Consider the following 20762-nt stretch of genomic DNA (forward strand, 5'->3'; position numbering starts at 1 on the left):
CAGACAAAAACAGAATGTGCCACAGTCTTGTGATACAAGATTCTGCTTTTAGTTTAGAGAGAATAATCACCAGTAGGATTCCTTACATACACTGGTATAAAAATCAGGAAGACCATACAGCACCTTTGCTTTTGAGTCACTTGTATTGGATGCTTATATCATTAGCTGCCTCACTACATGGGCTGACCTCTCAATAATTAACATCCAGATTCACTACACTGGTCTCTTATTTTGTCTCCGGCTAGTGGTGAATCAATGGTAAAACCCCAAAATTAAAAGACCACAGCATGGGATACAAGCATGTACTGTATTGTCCTGTTAATATTCATTACAGCTCACATCATTCAATTCACACCATTCAATCCCAGACATTCCAAATTGGCATTCTCAGTATGCAGGCACAAACATCAAACAGCAGTCAGAAGGACAGTGTGATTCCTCACAAAACCCAGACACACCACCACCACCCCCCCCCCCCCCCCCTCACAAAATGTAATCCATTGGAAGAAGTATTACTGGGATATTTCTGACATTTTGTCTTTATTCCTTTAACACACCATAATGTTGAATCTGTAGATGCTACAAAGCAACAATTAGTGTCATATGAAGCTGTAACGCTTTGCTCTGGGGTCCTACTAATAACCCCAAACAGGTACCCACAATGATCACGTTAACAATGGCTTGGTCGATTGTGTTGGTTCTCCTCTACACGCTAGGAGGCATTTGATAATGCATTAGACTCATAATACAGGTCCCTCAAGCGTCTATTAGCTCAAGCAATGGACTATTTCCTACCCAGAGCAATAGCTCAAAGGTCTAAAAAAAAAAACAGGTGTTAGGTGTTATGTCCAAAAGAGCGGTGATTATTATGCAATGATAGATGAGAATCATTGCTATCAATACATATATTGTTGAACATAATATACTCTGCGGGCATATCAAAGTTCCAGACTGGGGTGTCTGCTACTTTTAGCGTTATGATCCAAATTTGTAAGCATTACCAACAGAGTGAAAGTGAAAATGGATTCCTGCTGGTGATTTTCAGGATGTGCAATGATACAAGTAAAAGGAGGGCTGTGATTGGCTACAATGCCTACTACGTCAATTGCTCTGGATAAAAATGGGCCATAACTTAAACTAGCAGAGATCCCACTCTTGAACTTTGATATGCATGTAGACTAAAGTATGTTCAACAATATATTGATAAATAGGCCAAATCAAAAAAATCTATATTTTCAATATTCAATTTGTCAATATTCATCAATTAATGTAAAAAATGTCTTATTGAAATTAAAATACTACTCATATTACAGAGCAAGAGGTAGAGCTTCATATGACACCAATCTTTACTTTCGCATCTACAGATGAAACATCCTGGAGCTTTAAAAGGAGGCCTAGGTGAGGTCCAAAATGACATACATATGCCAACTTTGATTCATTATTTCTCAAATTATGCTTTTAGATACAAAATGTCAAATATATGACAATCCTTCCTCCAAAGGACTATTCCATAGATTACATTTCGTGAAAACCCCCCAAAAGCATGTTTTTTTTTTGGTCTGGTTCCGTGAGGAATCACTCATTAGTATTACATGTCAAACAACTTTTGAAGAGGGGGTCCTCTGTAGTCGATAGTGATCCTGACCCTCCGATTGACATAGTGGCAGGTACAGTACAGTTGACTGAAGCCATATGTATGTAGCTGCAGAAACGTTACAGAAAGTAGAATCTAAAAAAGGTCAATTTATAAGACATGGCATGCAGACCTTGACAAGGGTTTAGCGGGTTTTCATCCAGGAGGAAAGTGGCTAGTGCTGCTCCCATTTCCCCTTTGACAAATGAAAGCAGTTCCTATACAGGGAGGAAATGGTGGGAGAGGGAAGAACGTGGCGTTAATCCATTTCCCACGAGAAGGCTGTTCAAGGCCCCATAACTGGATCACAAGTGTTTTGGTCCTCGTTCGAGCATGTCTCGAGTTGGTACAATTTCTTTGAACCAGCACAAGAGTATCATACAAAGATACATACACCCCCCCTCATCGAATATTAAAAGTAGAAATTACCAACGAATTTGTACACTGACAATGTGCAAATCAAGGCACTATTGACTTTACATTGAGCAAACTGTTTGGGTCTTCTCATAAGGAGACCGTGGAATGGAAATGTGCAATTGCCTGCAGTTTTTCCTCATGAAAACTAAGTATTTAAAAAAGAAAACATTTGTCCATAGAGTCCATGCGGCCGCGCAAACTTGATTTAATTTGTCTCTTAAAAAACTACAACAATATATTAAGTGTAGAAAAAGTGCTTGGTGACACATCCTGTTATTACCAGGCATAAGTCACAAGTATATAAACACACATCCATGATCCGTGTCCATGGCAACAGCGACAATAACAGACTCCATACTGTATCCTCAAGACCGAGGGGGGCCCACCATAGATATCCAGTTCCTTATCGAGTTCTATTCTGTCTCCTGTCTGTGTCAAGCTGGGTCACTATAGGGGATGTCGGGGTCTGAGAAGCATCTGAGTGCCTTGCTGGTGGCCTGGAGACTTTGTGATGTGGAGCTAGAGAGGGAGGAGATGGAGGAGGTGGGAGAGGGGAACAGGCCTTTGTCTGGACTGATGTACAGGGACTGGGTGCCGTCTTTGCGTCGGACGGGGTGTTTCTGCCTCTTGATCAGGCTGAAGCCATGGCTGGCAGGAGGGGTTGAGGGCCGCAGCGGAGGGCTGCGAGTGGATGTCCGGCGGCAGCTTTACCGTGCCGAGGATGATGGGGCGATGGTGTTGTGGCCGGGAGGTGGAGCCAGAGGAGACTAGGTTGCAGAGAGAGGAATGCCCCCTGGGGCCTTAGGTCTCTGGGCAAGGTCAACTTGGCCTAATTCAGCAGGAGAGAACGAGGATGAGAAAGTAAGTGTTAAGAGGGGAAAAAACAGCATCATCCACTCAGAGTTCGAGAGTAACAGCCATCCGGAAAGGGCTCACTATCACCACAAATAAACACCATGTTAGTTCGGTCAATATCTCTGCGTGCCACACAGACACTCATGCAAACACACAAAACGTTGCTTGTGAAACTGGGAGCCTCCAACCTGCTAGAGAGCAGACCTCCGCCACCCTCTTTAAATGCACCACCAGTTTCACCACAGCTTGTCTAGACCTACATCAGAGACAACATGGACAGACAGGGCCGGGTAGGCCGATGAGAAACATGTGTGTGAATAGGTAGGAAAGGGGGGGGTGGGTGAGACAGTACCTTTAATACTGACCTTCGGGCTCAGAGTTGTGGCAGCGCTCGTCCAGCAGGCTCTCAGAGCTCACCGACGCCTCAGAATCCAGGTTCTCCTGGTCTGAACCAGGCTGCTCCAGCTCTGGCAGTCTGTAGGCTAGTTCCTCCCTGGAAAATAGGGGGAAGGGAGAGAGAACAGAGGGGTCACAAAAGTAACCAAGGGTTGGTGGATATTCGCAACCCAAAACTATATCAAATCAGATATAACCACTGAATATAAATACAACCAGTGTATAAATCACAGTATTAAAATGTGCTTAATTCAGTAGTGAATCTAGGCGTGACTCAGAGGCTCTGCTCGGTTCTTACTTCTCCTGTTTGATGGACTTGATGCGCGCCATCAGGTTCTTCTCAGCCTCCGTATCGGAGTCCAGCGGAACATCGTTCCCTGGGACCACAGTCAGGTCAGAGCACTCTTTCTCATGCACCTGGGAGAGAACACACAGTTATTCAGGACACCTCAACGATTGGGCTATCGCAATGGCAAGTCTACACCATACCGGTTAAGAGGATGAATGAATGAATGAATGAATGAGAATAGTGGTGTGGGGGTTGGGGGGGGGGGGGGGGGGGGGGGGCTGTGTTAAGTAATCATGCATAGTGTTGCATAAGGTACCAGGGAACCATGATACCCTAAGGCAGGCAGGAGGTTGTGTCACGATCAGTAGGGAGAAACAGGCACTGTGTTATTCAACCACACAACATGTAGGAAAACGGTATCGGATGGGAAGGGTTTGATGCACTATTGAACGCAGCTTGAGACTGCAAATCTAAGCAGAAGTCATGTCATATGATACAAGGTTATTTTACACTAGGAGAAAAAAGTATATCATCAAGACAGACAAGTCATTCCCATGTCAAGCATTCCCCATTTCCCAATGAGTTCCAAATGCTTGGTACTGGTGAACAGGAAGAATCCACAAACCATCCCTCTAAAACCGTGGTTGTGCTGTGTGGAATCATGCATGTTCCACAAAGCACAAGTGAGTTATGATCAAGAGTTAAATGTCACTAAATACTAGTCAACCATACAAAAGTCAAACCATACACAAAATCCTATGTAGAAAAGACCAACAACACCAACCCAACACCATCACCCTGAAGAACCTTCCCATCACAGACGCTGGGGACTGAAACAAATATGCAGTATCACAGGGGTCTAACAAGTTCCCGGAGAGCTACTAAGAGCAGGTAAGGTACGCAGGAATTTGCTACAGCGCAGCACTAACAACTCTACTGATTCTGGTCTTTACTTGGGTCCACCATTCATTGACTTAGTTGTGTTAACGCTGGGCTGGAACAAAAGCCTGCATGCCCTGTAGTTCTCCGAAACCATAGTTGGGTGACCACTGCAATATTGAATACTACCAGTTAGTATGAAAAGGAGGGGAAGGGGGGGGGCATCGACTACTACACGTCATGCACAGACGGGTGGACATGGCAAACTGCATCTAGCTACCAGGAGAACTGGAGCTAAGTGGATACGTACCACCACTCCTTTGTACGGAGCAGAAAACCTGAGGGGCAAATGCCAGTGCAGCTGAAGGGAGAACCACAAAACAATGAGCAGTAACCCATGGTGGACATGGGACAATAGAGAGTAGAACACTGCCCAACAGTACATCAAGTTCGTGACTATGGTTGGTTTGCCTAGTGAGTCTACGGGTCAATCCATTTCAACTCAGGAAGTAAACAGAAATTGAGAAAAACAAATTGAAATGTCAGTTAACTTCCTGAATTGACATGAGATTGAGCCCAACCCTGGGTATTGTTCAGACAGACCAAGGCATGTAGCATTGTGCGTACCGTGTTCTGCCTCTTGAGTTTGAGCTGGTTGACGGCCAGAGCCTCGGCATACTCCAGCTGTTCAATCTCTTCCATCTTCTCGTTGTAGCTTCGGATCTGCTCGTTGATCAGCATCTCCACACACCTGGGACACAGACATGACATGTTAGTCATCCAATTCTATTGTGTTAAAGGCACTGCGTTGTTCTTCATAGAGTGAGTGTCCTACCTAGTTGCCTGAACAAAATAATCACTTGATAACAGCAAAGACTAGGGTTGAGATCAATCAAATTCATTCTAAAATGGACCATTTATTTTATTGTATTTCTTTCCCCCCTTTTATTATTTCACCTTTATTTAACTAGGTAGGCTAGTTGAGAACCAGGTAGGCTAGTTCATTTACAACTGCAACCTGGCCAAGATAAAGCAAAGCAGTGCGACACAAACAGAGTTACACATGGAATAAACAAACAGTCAATAATACAATAGAAAAAGTCTATATACAGTGTGTGCAAATGAGGTAGGATAAGGGAGGTACGGCCATAAATAGGCCATAGTGGCAAAATAATTACAATATAGCAATTAAGCACTGGAGTGATAGATGTGCAGAAGATGAATGTGCAAGTAGAGATACTGGGGTGCAAAGGAGCAAAAATAAATAACAGGATGGGGATGAGGTAGTTGGGCGGGCGATTTACAGATGGGCTTTGTACAGTTACAGTGATCTTTGAGCTGCTCTGACAGCTGGTGCTTAAAGCTAGTGAGGGAGATATGAGTCTCCAGCTTCAGTTATTTTTGCAGTTTGTTCCAGTCATTGGCAGCAGAGAACTGGAAGGAAAGGCGGCTGAAGGAGGAAGTGGCTTTGGGGATGACCAGTGAAATATACCTGCTGGAGCGCGTGCTACGGGTGGGTGCTGCTATGGTGACCAGTGAGCTGAGATAAGGCGGAGCTTTACCCATCAAAGACTTATAGATGACCTGGAGCCAGTGGGTTTGGCAACGAATATGAAGCGAAGGCCAGCCAATGAGAACATACAGGGCACAGTGGTGGGTAGTATTTGGGGCTTTGGTGACAAAACGGATGGCACTGTGATAGACTGAATCCAATTTGCTGAGTAGTGTTGGAGGCTATTTTGTAAATTACATCAGAGTCAAGGATCGGTAGGATAGTCAGTTTTACGAGGGTACGTTTGGCAGCATGAGTGAAGGATGCTTTGTTGCGAAATAGGAAGCCAATTCTAGATTTAATTTTGGATTGGAGATGCTTAATGTGTCATTTTAAATGATTTAAACATGTGTTCCAGATATATAAAGTAACAGTGGTTCCGGTCTATGCAGTGATCAGAGAGAGACTTACGTGGTGGTCTTGGCCACGTCCCTCATGCTCATGAGCGGGTCGGCGCTGTCTGGACAGCGTAGGATGCAGGGGGCAAACACGATGGCCAGGGAGTTGGGAGACATGCGGTTGTGAGACTCCTCCTTAGACACTCTGGGAAAGGAAATAAACGTTACTCATGTTTGAGGGGAAAAATGTGTCCTTTCAAATTGTATTTGTCCAGCAACATACACTGAGCATGGTGTTTTTTGTCATTAATCCTTTATTCAACCAATCGAGAGCCCCGGCCATGAGTATCGCACCTGACTAGATGGAAGACGAGCCTTTCCAAGGTGTTGAAGCATGCGGTGGGGAGTTGTTCCAACACTTTGTAGATGGCATGTAGCTGTTCTTGCTTTTCAGGATGTTCTGGAGGAGAAAAGTACCAACATTTTGGATCAACAGCAAATGTAACGCAATGACACTCGACAATATTACACCACATTTCAACATGCAGTAGAATAGCTCAGTAGAATATACAAAGGAGAGCATAACCCACATGGGCTAATATAGGGGCTGAAGAAGAAAAGAAGAGTAGCCATCTCTCTCAATCCTGGAGAAGAGCCATGGTCTTTAGCAGGGCAGAGTTTTGTCTAAACCTAGCGTTATAACAGGACTCACCTACGGCCCGAAGGAAGTCATTGTAATGAATGAAGGTCATGAGGGGGTCAGGCAGCTCCCTCAGCCACTGTTTGACCAGCCCCGTCACTGTGTGGATGGGGTAGTCCTCCAGGCACACAGCGTGGGGGTCTGCCACACAACATCAACCATTACACAAGTCATGGAATGGGAACATGAAGAGGCATTCTTACGTCATACATAAGATCTTTAGGCATTATGAAATAAAACAAACACACTGGTGCTTACATGTTAAGTACGTCTTACGTAGAACCCTTCAAGTGTTAGCCTTCAATATCTTTGTAGCTCTCTTGAAAGCGCTGCTATACTGTTTATGCTATGGCTGGTCCTTACCAGTCTCCATTAGCTGGTGGAGCTCCTTCATGCGGTTGGCAGAGCCAGACTTGCGGTAGATCCCCTCCGTGTACAGGCCGTTCATCTCCACGTGCTCCAGCATTATCTCCAGCACCATGGGAACAGTGTTCTTGTCACTGGTCAGGTGACAGACTCGCACCCCAAAGTGCAGGCCTCCAGACTCCTCATCACTCTGCATACAGACGTCAACCGTCAGTGGCAGGTTAGTCACATAGGAGTAACATAGGGACCAATCCTGACTTGACATCAGCCAACCTAAGTCATGGTCCAAGAATGAGGTTAAAAAGTTTACCTTTTTGACACAAAACGTGGAGCAGTCTGTGACAATTTTGCAGAGGCACTTCTTGTGGCACACCATCTTGCAATCTGGAGGAATACAAATATTATCTTAGCATTTGAGTTCACGGTGGGGCTCAGAAGAATGTAAAAAATATTCTCAACATTCACAATCATTTGGAGTGTCGTACTTAAATATTTTCCGAATATTTGTGTGTGTGTGGTACTCACAGCTACACATGCAGGCTTTCTCCATGCCCCAGATATAGGAGCTGCACTGGTCACAGGACTGCATGATGTTAACCTGGTACGTGCTGAACACATGGTCCAAAGGGTTCTCCATCTAAACCATAACCACAGGACCATTGATATAAATCTTTAGAGAGTCATTTCTTTGAATACATACCTACCTGAATAGGTACCTGCCAAAAATAATGGAAACACTTGAGTAAATTAGCAGTTGCTTCCACACAGGTGTGGTTCCTGAGTTAATTAATCAATTAACATCACGCTTAGGGTCATGTATAAAAATTCTGGGCAGGCCATTGTTTTGGCTACCATGGCAATGCCCCTATAGGATGACAATGCCCCCATCCACGGGGCCCGAATGGTCCCTGAATGGTTTGATGAGCATGAAAACAATGTAAACCATATGCCATGGCCATCTCAGTCACCAGATCTCCACCCAATTGAACACTTACGGTAGATTCTGAAGCGGTGCCTGAGACAGCGTTTTCCCGTCAACAAAACACCACATTTTAGATGGAAGAAGGGTGTCGCATCCCTCCAATAGAGTTCCAGACACTTGTAGAATCTATGCCAAGGTGCATTGAAGGTGTTCTGGCTCGTGGTGCCCTAACGCCCTATTGAGACACTATGTTGGTGTTTCCTTTATTTTGGCAGTTACCTGTTTCATGCCATATTGAGAACAGAGTGGAAAGAATTTAGGGCTGATCCTTTGTACTTACACTCTTGTATTTTTTGCGCCTCTTCTTCCGAGTTTTATCAGGCTGAAATACAGACAAACACATCAATACCCAATTTATTTAACCCATATATCTATCAATGTTGTGTTTATCATACAGTGAGGCACTGGTTTTACAAAAGCCTTAAATGGTTTTGATTTTGTTTTTCTATTTGAGCAAAAGAACACAGCATTAGCCATAGCAAAATGCAGGAAATTAGCTTTAAAATTGCAAAATGTTCTCTCCGCTCCATGGCAAAATGTGAAGAATTGCAGGAAATTGCCTTAAAAATGCCTACACCGCCAAGATGTTAGCCTTTAAAATGTTCAGCCGCGCTGATGGGTAGATTGCCACGCCCCCTATCACACCCACCACCTAAGTCAAGCCTCTTTTTGACACAGAAAAAACATTGATAATAGCCCTATGACAAAATAAGCAAGTTCACCTTAGCTGGTTCTGCCTCCTCCTTCTTGATCTCTCCCCGTATGAAGCCGTCCAGGACAGACTGAAAGAGGTTGACCACCAGCTGCACCTCACCCTTCTGCTTGTCTCCGGCCAGGCTGATCACCTTGTTCTGGTAGCCACGCATCAGACCGTTGTAGCCAATGTGGGGTTTCTGTCCACCACGGGAGAGAAAGAGAGCGAGTCAGAAATGCATAAAGCATCACCCATTCATAATCCATAGTGTGTGAGTGTGTGTGTCCACATACTGGGAGAGAGTACATTCCCTTGATGGTCTCTCTGAACTGCATGGTGGCTGTGACGAAGATGTGCTCGGTTGCCGACAACTGCTTCCCCCTGGAGCGGAAGTCATTCACCTACAGAGAGATTAAACACGTGGTCAATTGAAAATATCGCGGAGCATACAATAAGTGTATTTTAGCTCTATGCATCTGGAAACTACACAAGGTGTGTCACGGAGAACAACCCTCATAACAGTTAGGCTTTAGTTGTATGAAGAAGCAGAAAAGCAGTCCGACCTGATTCCCCAGGAACTCATCCAGATGTCGGAGCTCGTTGGCGTTGGTAATCTCCCGGTCCAGTGAGGCGTTCCACTGCTCTGAGACCCGTGTGGCCCGGCTGATCTTGATGGTGGGGTTCCGGCTCACCGCCCGACCTCCACTAGCCGGGTCTGGGTGGGAGCGGGATGTGTGAGAGAGGTGGTGTTGTGTGGAAGAGAGAGAGAGCAGTGTTGTCAATATGTACAAATACCATAATACATTATTTGAAAACAAACAGTGCTTGGAATAAAGATATCTAACTTTGCTGTAGAATCTGACAGCCATCAAAGCTCTAAAACTAGGAAGTACAACAAGCTGTAAAATGTAGATTGATGGGACCTGGGCGCATTTAATATATAGTGAACAAAAATATAAATGCAACATGTAAGAATTTCAACAATTTCACTGAGTTACAGTGCCTTGCAAAAGTATTCATCCCCCTTGGCGTTTTTCCTATTTTGTGCATTACAAACTGCAATTTAAATTGATTTTGATTTCATGTAATGGACATACAAAATAGTCCAAATTGGTGAAGTGAAATTTTAAAAAAAATAGTTTGTTAAAATTTTTTTTTTTTAAACAGAAAAGTGGTGCGTGCATATGTATTCATCCCTTTGCTATGAAGTCCCTAAATAAGATCTGCTGTAACCAATTACCTTCAGAAGTCACATTAGTTAAATACAGTCCACCTGTGTGCAATCTAAGTGTCATATGATTGATTAATATACGTGTGTGTGTGTGTGTGTGTGTGTGTGTGTGTGTACGCACACCTGTTCTGAAAGACCCAGAGTCTACAACACCACTAAGCGGCACCATGAAGACCAAGGAACTCTCCAAACTGGTCAGGGACAAAGTTGTGGAGAAGTAGTGATCAGGGTTGGGTTATAAAACAAAAGTTCTGAAACTTTGAACATCCCACGGAGTACCATTAAATCCATTATTATTAAGCACCACAACAAACCTGCCAAGAGAGGGCCGCCCACCAAAACTCGCAGACCAGGCTAGGAGGGCATTAATCAGAGAGGCAACAAAGAGAACCCTGCAGGAGCTGCAAAGCTCCACAGCGGAGATTGGAGTATCTGCCCATAGGACCACGAAGCCGTACACTCCACAGAGCTGGGCTTTACGGAAGAGTGGACAGAAAAAGCCATTGGCGAACACGGAACCCATCCAACTTGAAGGAGCTGGAGCAGTTTTGCCTTGAAGAATAGCCAAAAATTCCAGTGGCTAGATGTGCCAAACTTATAGAGACATACCCCAAGAGACTTGCAGCTGTAATTGCTGCAAAAGGTGGCTCTACAAAGTATTGACTTTGGGGGGGGTGAATAGTTATGCACGCTCAAGTTCTGTTTTTTTTTGTCTTATTCATTGTTTGTTTCACAAAAAAAAGTATTTTGCATCTTCAAAGTAGTAGGTATGTTGTGTAAATCAAATGATACAACCCCCCCCAAAAAAATTTAATTCCATTTTACTTCCAGGTTGTAAGGCAACAAAATAGGAAAAATGCCAAGAGGGGTGAATATTTTGCAAGCCACTGTACAGTTCATATAAGGAAAATCAGTCAATAAATTCATTAGGTCCTAATCTATGGATTTCACATGACTGGGCAGGGGCACAACCATGGGTGGGGGCCTGGGAGGGCATATGCCCACCTACTGGGGAGCCAGGCCCAGCCAATCAGAATACGTTTTTTACCCACAAAAGGGTTTTTATTACAGACAGAAATACTCTTCAGTTTCATCAGCTTTCCGGGTGGCTGGTCTCAGACAATTACGCAGGTGTAGGAGCCGGATGTGTAGGTCCAGGGCTGATGTGGTTATACGTAGTCTCAAGTTGTGAGGCCAGTTGGAAGTACTGCCAAATTCTCTAAAACTATATTGGAGGCGGGCTATGTTAGATAAAGGAACATTCAGTTCTCTGACAACAGCTCTGGTGGACATTCCTACAGACAGCATGTCAATTGCGCACTCGCTAAAAACTTGAGACATCTGTGGCAGTGTGTTGTGTGACAAAACTGCACATTTTAGAGTGACCTTTTGTCCCCAGCACAAGGAGCACCTATGTAATGATCATGCTGTTTAATCAGCTTCTTGATATGCTACATCTGTCAGGTGGATGGATTATCTTGGCAAATGAGAAATGCCCACAAACAAGGAGGTAAACAAATTTGGCCTCAACATTTGAGAAGAAATATATTTGTGTGTATGGAACATTTCTGGTATCTTTTATTTTAGCTCATGAAACATGGGACCAATACTTTACATGTTGCGTTTATATTTTTGTTCAATATATTTTGTTTTGTCCATGAAATGAAAGCTTTTAACTTCATTCCAAATTAGTTTTTTTTACGGGGTTCTTCATATCACTAGATATAACATCCCTTTTTACCCCTCTTAAACGCCAAACTCTCATGCACTGCCATAGCAAGAGGCTCGAGCCAAATTCATGAAAGGTCCAAACTATCTTGTTTTGATAAGAGCTTAATCCTACTTGCCTCATTATTTACCCTGAAAGCAAACACCTGGATTTTCTCTCTGGGTCCCATGTTCAGGAAGTGGCTGACCCTGTATCACCCCTACCTACGTCACTGCACTTTTCCAGCACCTTCACATGATTAAAACCACTGACAATTCCAGACCAGATCAGCACAAATAATGTGAGCCTTATTGTATAACCTATTGTAGAACTAGGACAGAGTTTTTCCTGGTCAGGTCACATATTTGGTGTCCCTCAAGGCTGCGACCAGGTGCCTCTTACCTTCTCCTCGTTCGATCAGGGCCTGGGCCATGGTCAGTTCTACATCGTCAGGGGTCTGAGGCTCCTTATGGGGACGTTTCTTCAGGATCTTCCTCAGGAACCCTGTGGGTCTACAGCACAATCAAACTGTAACCGCACTCAGTCAACGTAAATGCACTGTAAGTCTAACATGGGTTATTAACGTGTATTATGGTTTTTAATGGGGTTGACTAATTATTGGCGCAAGACTGCACTAAAGTAAATAGGCACAGGTGAGTAATGTGTCTAATCCTAATAACATGTATAACAATTACAAGAGTACCTGTTGTTCAGACATAGATCACATCTGCCACCATGCATGAGAATTGGATAGAACATGCTTTGTTTTAGTGAACAGATGTGTGAGATGTGAATGCTGAATCTTTATGAAGTGTGAATATCAAGAGGCAGACCTGTGAGGGTTTATGTATGCAAGACTACAGTACTACATTTTCTCATCGTTACAGTCCAGCACCACATATTTTCAGAGTTTACAACTCCGCTCACTGAGAACCATGGTAACAATCCAAAGCTAAATCAAAACAAAGCGCAATATTCGATCTTCCAATCCGATAACTTTGTCATGGCACAGCACATTCAAAAAAGTTAATTAATGAAAGAGTAAATGAAGTTAAGGAATTTATCCCATCCAATAATCTGTCTCTATAGCTATATATGGGAAACTCTTGTTTGTGCAGCAAGCCACATGGAGCTGGACAGTTTGATTACACAAGAAAGAGTGTTTTCCCATGGGCCATCTGACTCAGACCGCCTGGGTGGACAAAATCGTCTGCTGAAGTGTTTTCCTCCACTGTTACTATATTAGCCTCTTTCCATCACCATCACACAAGCATTGGGGTTATCCGGAAGACCCTTAGGACATAAGTATGCGATTTGACATCCAAAACCCAAGGCATCAAACCATAATATTGGCCAAGTATGGTTCTAATCTACACCACTAGTTCCCAAACCATTTTATGCTGTGGCCTGCCAAAAGCGCTTATGACTCATCAAATAAACAAAACCAATATTTCTAGGTCCAACCCAGTCTCTTTTCACAACCCAAAAGGAAACAGCCATGAATCAAGGCAGGACTGTTCTGTTCCCCATCCTGCTGTACAATATCTCCCATTAGTTTCCCTGAAGCAGCGTACTTCTCTGGGGTGGAAGGATGAGTATGGACAGTGTCCTGGTGGCCTGATGTGTCATGGGTCCTCCTCTTCATGCTGCCCTTTGACCCATCCTCTGTAGGAGACTGGCGATACAGGGAGAAAAAATAAGAACAGTGTGAGGAATCAAACTACACAATTCCCTTCCCATTGAGCAGGTGTTCAAAAGCACAGTTTGAGAAGATAAGGCCTTGTTAGAAACTCAATGGTGATAGATCATTTGTTTCAGTTGTGATAGGAAAGAGATAACATTTCCAGCAATCAAGAATGGCCCCAACCAAATAGCAACCAATAAACTTCCATGAGAACCCCACCTACACAACTTCCAGAAACACCCAATCTTGGCGACAATTACCTTAAAAGTTCACCACTTCTCATAATTGATACACAAATTATGGATGACGTTCTCATTTTATAACCTGAAAAATACACCCATGTTTATTCCCATCAGCACATTGACCTTTTTTTGTGGTGGATTTGGGGAAAACCAAATTATTAAGTCCACAAATAATCTAGGACCACTTGTTATTTAAATAACAAATGAATCATTCAATTGAAAAATTAGAGTTGCGTTAGTAATCCACAGGAAAGTCATTGCCTAATAACACACTTACAGTAAGAGCCTGGCAAAATGGTAGCTACGTTACAACTACTTCTTTTTTTGCTGCCATGGACATGACATTTGATAAAAGAAGATTAACTGCTGGGTGAAATAGCCCATTATGACACACATGGCTTGTCGAAACAGCAAAATCATGACGGTCGACCAGAAAGGTTTTCATTGTGGAGTTGACCAACCCTGAAGTGTATACACTCCGAAGCCTCTTTATTATGTTCTGTGTTACATCTAAGGAAGTGTATGATGATGGGGTTAAACACTATGGCAGAAAAGGTCAGAAAATGGAGTCCAGAGATAAAGAGCCAAAGGTGTGCGAGGAGGCACCAGGTTTGCTTTGGCTGGCAGGGCTCAGTTTCTCTGAGATGGCAAGCTGTGCTCTGGCTTTGTGATTATACCTTATCCATGGACTTTGAGTGCAAGGGCCTGCTTGGGCCCACAGGGGACAAAGGGAAGCAGGTCCAATAGTCCACTTCTGCACTTTTCTTAAAAGGCGAGCGTCTACGAGCTAGCCGACGTTTGTGTTTGGCACGTTTACGGTAACGTGATCTGACCTAGCCAGAAAAGCACAACGACACTTTGAGCTTCCATTCAGATGCCTTGCAGGAAGGATGTGATTGGCTAGCTTCAGCCTGTTCAGATCTGATGTGCTGCCCTCATATTTGATGAGAAAAAAAAACAGTTAATAAGAAAAGGCAAGGCACACAACATGGTGGGTATAATACTAGAGCAACAAGCATGTTACCTCTCTGTTTGACGTAGCACCAGCCGATCCAGGGGACATAGCATCAAAAGATGATGAGTTTCCAACACTCCTGGAAATAAAGTAAGTACGATACAGAGATGAGGGAAATTCATGCTCATAACTGGGGGAATCATCAGTCCTTCCTCATGTTGCAAAAACAATGACATCCTGAAGCAAGTATAGTGTAGATATCAGAAGGATATGAAATGTCGTACTGTGAATATTTTTTTATCCTGTCCTTGCTGTGGGCCTCAGGAGGACTGGTACTCTCTGGTTGTTGTACATCAATCTTCCCCTCCTTCCATTTCTCTGCCTTCTCCTTCTCCTGTTGGCTGTACCGAGTCAGATTGCCTGGACCCAGGACCTCATGGCCGTTCCTGTTAGCCATTGGCTCAGGGGGGTTCAGGGGTAAGGTGCTGGGGCGTATAGGAGCAGGGGTGGTGGCTTTGGCTTCCTTCTTCCCCTTGTCGTCCTTCTTCCAGGCTACAAAGGTGTACTGATCCATCTCCTTGCTATCCGTCCGGCCTTTTGGCTTTTCCTCGGCTCGGCTGGCTGCCTCCTGATCTATGACCTTAGGGGATGGCTCCTCCTTGGTGGCTGCCGAGGCGACCCGCTTACTCTCTCTCTGGCTGTGCTCCAGGCCCCGCTGGCGCCGAAGCTCCCTCTTCTCCTGGCTCCTGGAGGCTGTGACCTTGTGGAGGGGGGGAGGACGTAGCTTCTTCTGCCCCGACTGGGGGTCTGCGGAGGGGGTAGCCTCCGCAGCCGCCTGAGCCCCCTTGTGTCTCTCTGGTGAGTGGGGGGCAGCTGCCTCTGTGGTCCCCTCCTCCTCGGGCTCCTCGGAGTGGGCTTGCTCCTGTTCCTCCACAGCCTGGCTCTCCTCCTCCAGCTGGGGCCCAGCCTCAGCCTGTGTACTGATGCCCTTATCAGGCTGGGAGACAGCAGAAGCATTCCCCTTTTCCACCTTCTCAGAAGGTGAACTAGCTGCAGCTTCTCCATCTTCCACTTCCTCCCTCTGCTCCTCCTTGTCCTGGACAGGCACTTTGTCCCAATGCCGGCTCTCATCTAGAGTCCTTTCAGCTACCACCTGTGCCTCTAGTTCCTCCTGTGTCTCAGGTTCCTCATTGACGCTTTCTGCCTGCCTCAGCCTTGCCTCTTCATTCTCCCTCGCCCTCCTCTCCGCGGACTCCCACTCTGCCTCTTTCTTTCTCCTGAACGCCTCTTCCTCTGCATCCATTTCCAGTTGGGTTGCCTCCTCTGCCTCTCTCACTAGCCTAGCTGCAGCTTCCTCCCTCCTGGCCTCTTCCTCATCTTCCTTTTTCCTCCTGTCCTCCCGTATTGAATGGCACCTGTAAAGTCCAACATGATTCAGAGGTTGTTCAACATCCATATCACAATGTTAGTCATCTCTTACAATTTTCTAAGTATTTATAACAAATAACTGTGGGGATTCTGGCAACACCAGTACCGGAATTCATGAGATGTTGTTAATAATAACTTAGTCGCTGTTTACCAGTATCTCGAGGCATTTCAAACGTTATAAATACTACATTAAGTATTTCAGTGGTGTGGCCTGGTGCTGTACCTCCTCCGTGCTGAGTGTCCTCTGGCTAGAGCCTGTATCTTCTTGATGCTGGTCCGCCTGCGGAGGTACTGTGATCTCTGTCTAGAGCCCCTCCAAACGGCCTGAATCAGCGTGGCCGCCTGACGCCGTCTCTCCTTGTGTTGCCTACGCCATGCACGCTGGAAGGGACGAACAGGGGCAAGAACACATTATTAGCCTGTCTGCAGAAATATTCTTGTCTCATATAGGAAGGTTATTGGACAATTTATATGTATTTCTTGGTAAGAAATAGACACAGAAAATGATAGTATTCAAGGCATTCCATACAGGGAAAAGTAATATCTTTGAACTGACATCAGTGCCTTTTCTGTACAGACAGTTTTATGGTGGAACACATAAAGGAAGGGTTATCACACAGCTTACCTGGATCAAGATGGCCGCCTGTCTCATCTCCAAGAAGTACCTCCTCTCCAGGCGCGCCCTGAACCAGAGCTGCAGGAAGATGATCTTACGCATCACGTCCTTGTGCAGCGTGTCCTGCAGCTGCTGACGCTCTAGTTCCTTCAGGTAAACCTGAGGATCACAATTGAAGAGATACAAGAGACACATAAGTGGAAAACTCTTATTATACATCTCTTTGGGGAACATAGGCCACCTGTTCCTTTTCCTTATACTAATAGTTTAGAAAGTAACACCACGATAGCCTATATCTTTAACTTATCATAGGAAAGTGAGGTTTCTGAGTAAAAAGAGTGAAGGAGCACTTGTCTAACCTTGGTTTTGCCTATCTGGTAGGTGGTGTGGTCTAGATTCATCCTCTGGAACAAGGCTGAGATGTCCTCTGGCTTGGAGGGTGTGGTGTTTTTGGGCAGCAGCACTCGGAATTGCTCGATGAATTCCTATTTATGGAAGGTACTTAGTTCATTGACCAACACAATCACAGATTTTCATGAAATAGACAAACTACTTATTTGAAATTCATAACAGACACACACAAAAAAAAATGGGGTCCACCACATGACTTTGACCGCACATTTTTTTTCATAACACATTCTTGTCCAGTACACGATTTTCTTCATAATGAATTCCAATTTGTTGTTAGGGTCTTGGAATTATAGGTTATGGTAATTGGCCACGCCAATGTACACGATCAGACATAACCATTGGAGGGGAGAGGGCAGGATTAGCGCATATCAGACAACTTTTTTTATTATGTGATTTGCACACATGGGTTTGGGTTGCTAGACCTTCACGTGATACACACATCCTCCCAGACCAAACTCCCTCCTATCCTTTCTGTATAAAGTAACCTACTGCCTTTATCTGTGATTGAAGTGGACTGTATACAAAATCGTGTGGAGGACAATTATTTTTGTACTTTATTTGTGTCCGTCATGAATTTCTACTTCACAATAATTTATGATAGTGGGTTACATTAAGACAGACAATGCCCAATAAATATTTTCCCTCTTATACTGAACAAAAATAAACACATATGTAACAATTTCAACAATTTTACTGAGTTACAGTTCATAAGGAAATCAGTCAATTGAAATAAATTAAGCCCTAATTTATGGATTTCACATGACTGGGAATAGTAATCTGCATCAGTTGGTCACAGACACCTTAAAAAAATACCAGTCAGTATCTGGTGTAACCATTTATTTACCTCATGCAGCATGACATTTCTCAGAGTTGATCAGGCTGTTGATTGTGGCCTGTGGAATGTTGCCCCACTCTTCAATGGCTGTGCAAAGACGCTGAATTTTGGTGGGAACTGGAACACTGTCGTACATGTCGATCCAGAACATAGCAAATTTGCTTAAGGGGTGACATGTCTGGTGAGTATGCAGGCCATGGAAGAACTGGGACATTTTCAGCTTCCAGTAATTGTGTACAGATCCTTGCGACATGGGGCCGTGCATTATCATGCTGAAACATGAGGTGATGGCAGCGGATGAATGGCATGAAAATAGGCATCTGGATCTTGTCACGGTATATCTGTGCATTCAAATTGCCATCAATCAAATGCCATTGTCTGCTTTCTGTAGCTTTGCCTGACCATACCATGCCACCATGGGGCACTCTGTTCACACACCGCCATACACTGTCTGCCATCTGCCCGGTACAGTTGAAACCAAGATTCATCCATGAAGAGCACACTTCTCCAGCATGCCAATGGCTATTGAAGGTGAGAATACCAAACTGTAGTCAGGTCAAGACCCTGGTGAGTATGACAAGCAAGCAGGTGAGCTTTCTTGAGACGGTTTCTGACAGTTTGTGCAGAAATTCTTCAGTTGTGCAAACCCACAATTTATCACCTGTCAGGGTGGCTGGTCTCAGACGATCATGGAAGTGAAGAAGCCAGATGTGGAGGATCTGGGCTGGCATGGTTACACATGGTCTGCAGTTGTGAGGCCGGTTGGACATACTGCCAAATTATTTAAAACAATGTTGGAGGCGGCTTATGGTAGAGAAATGAACATTCAATTATGTAGCAACAGCTCTGGTCGACATTCCTGCAGTCCGCATGCCAATTGCACGCTCCCTCAAAACCTGGGACATCTGTGTTATTGTGTTGTGTGACAAACTGCACATTTTAGAGTAGTCTTTTATTGTTCAACACAAGGTGCACCTGTGTAATGATCATGCTATTTAATCAGCTTCTTGATGCAAGACACCTGTCAGGTGGATGGATAATCTTTGCAAGGGAGAAATGCTCACTAACACAGATGTAAACAAATATGTGTCCAAAATGTGAGAGAAATAAGCTTTTTGTGAGTATGGTACATGTTGCGTTTATACTTTTGTTCAGTATATATGTCAGAGTTACACAGTTAGCTATTGGTAAATAATCAACAACAGACATTGCTTCCATCCCGGTGTCTGCTGGCTATCTGAGTCAGTGAACAGGTGCAGCGTACCTGGAAGGTGTACTTGGCTCCATAGCCAGACCTTCGGATGCGAACAGTCTCCAGCATGCCTGTGTAGCGCAGCTGCTGCAGCACCAGGGTCTCATTCAGACACATCTCCTTCTGTACACACACACACACACACACACACACACACACACACACACACACACACACACAGAGAACGTCGTTAGAGGAACCAACGCAATCATTTTCCTCATCTTGGTTGTAAGTAGTAGCCTAGTGGGGCGGCAGGGTAGCCTAGTGGTTAGAGCGTTGGACTAGTAACCGAAAGGTTGCAAGTTCAAAACCCCGAGCTGACAAGGTACAAATCTGTCAGTTAACCCACTGTTCCTAGGCCGTCATTGAAAATAAGAATTTGTTCTTAACTGACTAAGTTCTTTACTTATGCATACCTATGTACGAATAACAATGTATAATAACTGATATCAATAATGTATTGATGCTCATGTGTTATATGACTCCTAATGGAACTGTACCATGTTTTACTATAACTGCTTTTAGTGTCACAAAACTATGGAGTTGTCCACAACGTGGTTTTTAAAATCTGTATTTTGTATTGTCAACTACCGTATCATTGTGGATGGACACTTATAAAAAAACAAAACGCCGACTCTGGTAAAACATGTTTTTAGTGATGTGACTTTACCTTCTCAGAGTTGGAGCGAATACAGCGGACGAAGAAGGGCTCTGCTCTGCCCAGATTCTCCAGCAGCTTTGTCAGAGAGGTCTGTCAATGTAAAAGAGGTTTCATGTCAATTAAGACTTACCTCAACAAATAAACATGCCCCATGTTCTGCATCTGCATTGTATGAAGTGAGACTATGTATTTTTAGGTGTATGTATGTTAGTGGCTGCCTGGCTGCAGTATTTGCTGGTGAGATCAGCTGACCTGGAACTGAGCGCTGATGCTGGGGGTCTTCTTCTTCTTGTTGAGGTGATGCAGAGACTTGGTGGAGCGGTCGTGGATGGTCCGACCGACGATGAACTTCAGGGAGCGAGAGTCCAGCAGGCTCTAAGGAACAGCATCAACACCACAGAGTTCTAAATGTCTGCAGATAGCACAACAGTCTCATTGATACTCAGAGTTAAATGAAATATTTTGAAGGAACAAGACCCTCACTGGCCAGTTCACTACTTTTTAAGTAAATACCTGCAGTCAACTTGTGCAATATGTTAGGAGATAAAGCAGATTGGGTTCTTCATTAAATCGGTCGGATTAGTTTACAATATTAAGCTTACTGTAGTTTCCAAGAACAGTTGAGCCAGTCACGTAGC

The 20762-nt window shown here is 44.3% G+C and overlaps 1 protein-coding gene across 3 annotated transcripts in view; it reads right to left on the reverse strand.

The window, feature by feature from the left end:
• Window positions 1-293: 293 nt before the first annotated feature.
• Window positions 294-20762, reverse strand: part of LOC139409097 (unconventional myosin-IXb-like) — a 93256-nt gene continuing 72787 nt past the window's right edge. For 2 of the 3 annotated variants that reach the window (XM_071153790.1, XM_071153789.1), the window contains 26 exons: window positions 20377-20499; window positions 20134-20214; window positions 19476-19586; window positions 17325-17450; window positions 16975-17124; window positions 16573-16730; window positions 15206-16336; window positions 14991-15060; window positions 14644-14799; window positions 13615-13715; window positions 12443-12552; window positions 9665-9816; window positions 9395-9502; window positions 9130-9300; window positions 8688-8729; window positions 7951-8062; window positions 7736-7809; window positions 7423-7615; window positions 7072-7200; window positions 6714-6819; window positions 6433-6564; window positions 5097-5220; window positions 4780-4830; window positions 3600-3718; window positions 3271-3398; window positions 2602-2879 (listed from right to left, as the gene is read on the reverse strand). In XM_071153790.1, the coding sequence (XP_071009891.1) occupies window positions 2818-2879; window positions 3271-3398; window positions 3600-3718; window positions 4780-4830; window positions 5097-5220; window positions 6433-6564; window positions 6714-6819; window positions 7072-7200; window positions 7423-7615; window positions 7736-7809; window positions 7951-8062; window positions 8688-8729; window positions 9130-9300; window positions 9395-9502; window positions 9665-9816; window positions 12443-12552; window positions 13615-13715; window positions 14644-14799; window positions 14991-15060; window positions 15206-16336; window positions 16573-16730; window positions 16975-17124; window positions 17325-17450; window positions 19476-19586; window positions 20134-20214; window positions 20377-20499 (4020 nt within the window). In that variant the 3' untranslated portion in view covers window positions 2602-2817. Of the gene's footprint in view, window positions 2880-3257; window positions 3399-3599; window positions 3719-4779; window positions 4831-5096; window positions 5221-6432; window positions 6565-6713; window positions 6820-7071; window positions 7201-7422; window positions 7616-7735; window positions 7810-7950; window positions 8063-8687; window positions 8730-9129; window positions 9301-9394; window positions 9503-9664; window positions 9817-12442; window positions 12553-13614; window positions 13716-14643; window positions 14800-14990; window positions 15061-15205; window positions 16337-16572; window positions 16731-16974; window positions 17125-17324; window positions 17451-19475; window positions 19587-20133; window positions 20215-20376; window positions 20500-20762 lie in introns of all 3 variants that reach the window. The other variant, XM_071153791.1, reaches the window with a different exon arrangement.

The sequence above is a fragment of the Oncorhynchus clarkii genome, chromosome 5 (assembly GCF_045791955.1).
Source record: "Oncorhynchus clarkii lewisi isolate Uvic-CL-2024 chromosome 5, UVic_Ocla_1.0, whole genome shotgun sequence".
Classification (NCBI taxonomy): domain Eukaryota; kingdom Metazoa; phylum Chordata; class Actinopteri; order Salmoniformes; family Salmonidae; genus Oncorhynchus; species Oncorhynchus clarkii.